This window comes from Cyclopterus lumpus, chromosome 17, assembly GCF_009769545.1.
Source record: "Cyclopterus lumpus isolate fCycLum1 chromosome 17, fCycLum1.pri, whole genome shotgun sequence".
Lineage (NCBI taxonomy): Eukaryota > Metazoa > Chordata > Actinopteri > Perciformes > Cyclopteridae > Cyclopterus > Cyclopterus lumpus.
The window spans coordinates 12,224,776-12,230,000 of NC_046982.1; the positions used below are offsets into that span (position 1 = coordinate 12,224,776).

General features: G+C 41.9%; 1 protein-coding gene across 1 annotated transcript; it reads left to right on the forward strand.

The window, feature by feature from the left end:
* Positions 1-317: 317 nt before the first annotated feature.
* Positions 318-5,005, forward strand: si:dkey-32m20.1 (transmembrane protein 236). The gene is made up of 4 exons (XM_034555775.1): positions 318-994; positions 1,723-1,795; positions 2,723-2,846; positions 3,853-5,005. Exons 1-4 carry the CDS (start codon positions 741-743, stop codon positions 4,491-4,493), a joined length of 1,092 nt encoding a protein of 363 aa, XP_034411666.1. The 5' UTR covers positions 318-740; the 3' UTR covers positions 4,494-5,005.
* The last annotated feature ends 220 nt before the right edge of the window (positions 5,006-5,225 follow it).

The following is a 5,225-nucleotide window of genomic DNA, read 5'->3' on the forward strand; positions in this document are numbered from 1 at the left end:
TACACACTTTCCTCTTATGCATTTAACCCCACTGCTGACAGTACGGGCTCCACACACCATTGTTAGATTAAGTTGATTTTATGCTGCTTACGGTAAGTTAAATACATGATTTTTTGTTAATTACTTGGTTGTGTGTATCCCCTTTTTTTGCCAAGGCCGTGATTGGTGGGTTCTTACATTAGAACGCTTTTCTTTTCAAGTTAGAACAGCTTTAACATGAGATGTTTGTTTTTGTCTGCTTTTGTCCCTGGTTTGAAGTGATGGTAAGATTTAAAATGAAAGTCCTCTGCTTTGCCACTAGATGGCGAGGTAGGTATATTTGAGACCCGACCAGGCTGGATGGGATCTCAAACCTTTTCCTCAGAGGGGAAGGCTGGTCAGTTTTGTTCTCGGCAGCAATATCATGTGATTTTTTTTTTTTAAAGAGGAATTGTTTAATTTCACACTTAATTAGTTGCAGTTGCTATTGTTGAACTTGTCGGCTGAGTGTGATTGTTGTTGTTGTCCTCCTTAATTTATTATGGGATGGAAGCGCTGTTCTTTGCTCTTGTTTGCGAGCATCATAAAAAGATGAGCATGACCACCTCGTTACTACCTCAGCAATAAAAGAATACAGCCTGCAGTGCAGTGTAAGCAATGTCAGTGTGCAGAGTCCAACGGCTCCGCTGGCTCGTCTCGTGGGAGATGATTGTGCAAGTCTTCGGCTCCGGGTTCAGACCAGCAGCTGGTGTTCAGGAACCATGCCCTCGGGAAAGACGGTCAAGCTCATCCTGTATGAGGGGCTGCAGTTTGCGGCCCTCATCGTGCCCATCTTTGTGGTTATGGAGAGGTTCGCCAGCCTCATATGTGACGTGAGGGGACGGGATCTAACGGCCTACTGGCTCGTGGTGTCGATGTCCATGGCCTACGTGACCTCTGTGGCCCTGCTGGTGTGGGTTCCTCTGAAGTACCTGATCCTGAGGCGGCGGAGGTTTATCTCAGAGATCACACAGTGGTGAGTAGAGCTGTAACCAATGTCACAGGAGATGAACCTTAAAGAAATACAACACACAAGACAAAGTGGTTAGAAACACAAGGCATATTTGGGTTTTTGGTCATATTAAAACTGACTTGGCGAGAAGAAGAAGACTTAAATAGTAAAACAGTCGTGAAGGGAAATTAGCAATGCTACAACATAAAACTACCTTGATACAAATAAGTCTTGCTTTCAGAAGTATTATCAGGCAAATATTGGAATAAGCGGCCATAATAATTCAAAATGTCCGATAGTTAATTGTAAGTGGTTGATGGGAAGGTAACCTTGATTTCTGTTTTTTTTTTATTCATCTTTAATACCTCGTCTCATATTTATTAGGCATGCTGCTCTGAATTCGCAAGAAATCAAACGCAGCTCCATTCAATACTCTCAGGGTTTTTAGTGCTGCAGGTATGACTTGGTCTGGCATGACCGGTAGCTTATGGTGGCTAATATTAGCCAACTCTATCCAGTTACATTGTAACTGACATCACTGACGAGCCTTTTTACATCATCCCATTATTGTATCTTGGCTTTTTTCAGCAAAGGTTACAAGGTTTCACTTTAATCCACAAACTAACCAGATACATGTCATGAAACATAATGCAATATAATTATTTTAAATAAAGAGAATACATTAAATAACATATAGGAGCAAAACATGTAAATTCTCAAGTATCTAACAATTGTATTGATTTGTTTTTTAGGAGACCAACAGCACTGGCGTATCTCATCCTGTGCACTTTACCGTGCTTTGCTATTTTAATTGCCAGCTCCAAGGTAAAGCCATCAGGATGTTCTTTTTTCTCAAATACATTTTATTTTCCAGATTCGTAATGAAACAAAAACTACACACAGAAACACTGTTTATTGTTGTTCAGTGTATTGTTTTAGTTTTCTTCACATCCTGGGGGGTGAGAATGAAACCATCAAGGTCCTTATGTCCCGATGATCACTTCTCTCCACCAGGGTTAAAAAAAGGGATATCACAAAACTCTTTATGCTACTGTGGCCTTTTTTAAATTTAAAGCTGACATGTGGTCTATGTGACTATGTGGTCGCTTCCCAGATCTTGAAGAACCAAGGCTGCTTGTTCCATAGATCTGTGACAAAGAGGGGGGGTGTGACTGATAATTCTTGTCACGGAGAAGCACCTGTTGGTGTTTTGTTCTGTCTCGCTCCAACGGGGTCCTTGAACAGGCACGTTTGTTGTAAACAAGAGAGAATATGTTCAGAGCACTATTATTGTTCACCGAGTGATCGTCGACGCAGCACCACAGAGGAAGATGAAGTTTCTTCGGTCTCTTGAGATTTTGCTTTTTGAAGCATCCATATGTTTTCTCTCTGTGTACCGAGAGGGACTTTGGCACCGTCGCAATTATAAGATAGAGTAGGAACGTGTCCACCGTCCCGTGACTCCCTGTCTGGGGTATTCAGTAACCCAGAAGGAACATAGCTGGTTGGCCATTAACCCAAACTTTAATACCATCCACCACTCAAAGTAAGAAAAGAAAAACAATGTGTGACACATATTCATACATCTGATATTGTTTTAAGGGCATTCAGCAGCATCTTGATGCTCACAATGCCGTGGCTCCTTGTTCTCGGTGCAGCCAAATACCAGAATAGAGAGCTTCGATTCAAATCCTTCCTGCTTCACTATTGAATTCCCATTTATTTCACTCACTGTTATCGGTGTTACTGCAGGTGCAGGTGGACAGAGGACTCAGGCTGGACCACTTCACCGAGTTGCCAGTTTCCTTGGTGCTCGTCTCCCTCATCTGTGTGGATATCATAGAGAGAATTCGCCCCTGCAGGCTCATCGGATCATGTAAGTCTTGAAGTTTTTTGTTATTATAAAAACACAAAATAATGTTCAAGTGTGTATTCTCTGCATTTTGAGTTTTAGATTGTTTTATATGTAAGATCAAATGGCTCAAAGGCTTTTCTCCTGTCGATGTTTTGTCACAGTTGGAAAAGCACAAGTTTTAATTATTACATTTATGATGGTTAAGTTCCATTTAGCTGCTTCAGTTTCAGGCTCCTGGTATTGTGCATGGCTCACTGTCACATTGTCATCAGCTGGGAGTTTTCTATTATGACAAGTCAAAATGTCTGCTGTGAAAAAGGTGTGAACATTAACATGTAGAAGTACACGTGAGCTGAACTGAGCAGATTGTCTAATTGTTGTCTGTTTGGTGAGTTTCTTATTCTTCACTAGCAGCAGACCCTCAGACCCTCAGGGGTCCCCCGGATGTCTGTGTCTAATACCTTTTGGTACGGTATCTTGAGGCCCTGTTCTATACTTCACCTGCAACACCTTGAATATTTAAGTTAATACTAATGCGTGCATGGTGCATATCCTGAAATATCCTTGTGTTTCATCAAATTGTCACACATTAATTAACATGCAACCAATCTGGAGCACGGTATTTTTCTAGTGTAGACCGACTGGCCCACGAGCCGGTCCTAGTCAAATCTGTCCCTCATTGCCTGTATGTGCCTTTCTAATATGATCCAACAGCACTGTTAAAAAAAAAAAAACACTTTGAAAATCAGCTCCAAAACACTAAACTTATGTTCTTTGTCTCTATTCGTCTTAGTCTTTGGCCTAAACTATTTCTTCTAAATTAGCTCATTTTGTGTGTTCACTGTTTTTTGAAGGCAGTGCGATTTCTTTGCTTAGTGTCACAAGTGTTATCCGCCTCTACTCATGACGTGATGGAGAAATACGAAAGAAGACAGTAACCAATGATTTTTACATTGCCTAAGTAACTCCAATTATAGACAGTATGTAGTATAACAGCTGATGTTGTGTGTGCTCTTGTCATTTTCAGCAGACGGCTTGGATTCTGGCTTTGACATGCCGGGCCCGGTCCTCACCCTGCTGGAGCAGGTGACCACTGTAACAGGCCAGCTGCATGCTGATGAAGTCCAGGACGGTTCAACCCAAGGCCACCCAGAGGCCAGGAATGGCAGCACCTCAGGCAGATGGCAGGACCTCGCTGGCTCACCCGGCCTCTCAACATTTAGTTCACGAGCACCCAGCACTGCCTACCTCTACTCCTCATCCTCGCGCCGACGATCCTACTCCGGTCCGCTGGGCTTCCTGTGGAGGAGGGACGGGCGGTCAGAGGTGTTTGTGGATAGCTTCCTGTTCTGGCTTGACACTGTGGAGATGGTGAGAGTGGCGGGAGAGCCGTCGGTCTTCTACTCAGCGTGGGTGTTCCCCATCTACATCCTCGCCTTCATGTCTACTCTCCGCCTGGCCATCACTCCTAACAGCCCGTTGATGTCTTCTGCTGGATTTGCTCTGCAGGACCTTCCTTTCCTGATCCTTCGAGTCTCTCTGATTGTCTGGTTCGGTTATGTAACTCCTTTGTTGTACCCTTTGAAAAATGTGCTGGTGAGCCTGACTTTTATCTACTTTACATTCCTGAGCAAGCTGAGGATTTGCAAAAGGCAGAGCATGTTTTGAGGAGGAGTGGCACCTTCTGTTGTGACTGAAGGATCTGCTCTGATTGTGGGTGGTTGAACAGTCACTGTGTTTATGTGAAGGGAGAAACTGATGGAACTGGTACTGATGTTCAAGAACAACGTGCTTTGAATTGTAACGGCTGAAATGTATTATAAGGGCATTCATCCAAATCAAAGTGTGAAAATTATTCTGGATGTTTTTTTCTTGTTTTTTTTAAATGTGTACGTTGGAGTGGACAGTAGCCAGCTGTCATTTTTCTTTCACATATTTGAATCCAAATGTATTTATTGATACTTAATTTGATGTTCATCTGTATTTTTTTTAAAATCTGTACATTTGATACTATACTGCAAAAAATGTCAAACAACCATAACTCTGTTAAATATCTTTTGTTTTAACAGGCGTAAACATTTTGATATCAACATTGGGTCAAATAACAGAATCATCACTCAATGAGAAAGAACGGTTAATAGTGAACTGTAAATCTTTGAATTAACCTTCGATCAGCTTTAAGAAACAAATATTATGTATTTATATTCATATACATAGTTGCTGTTTAAGTAAGTTATTTAGGATTAATACATTATTATTATTATTATTACTTATTACAGAAGACTCAGACACAGAGTCCTGTACCCTGAGGACGGGGACGTCGTCTTCCTGGAAGAGGCCACACTCCCTGCAGGATACATATATTTCTTCACAGAATAAAGGGGATCACTCGTACCAGAA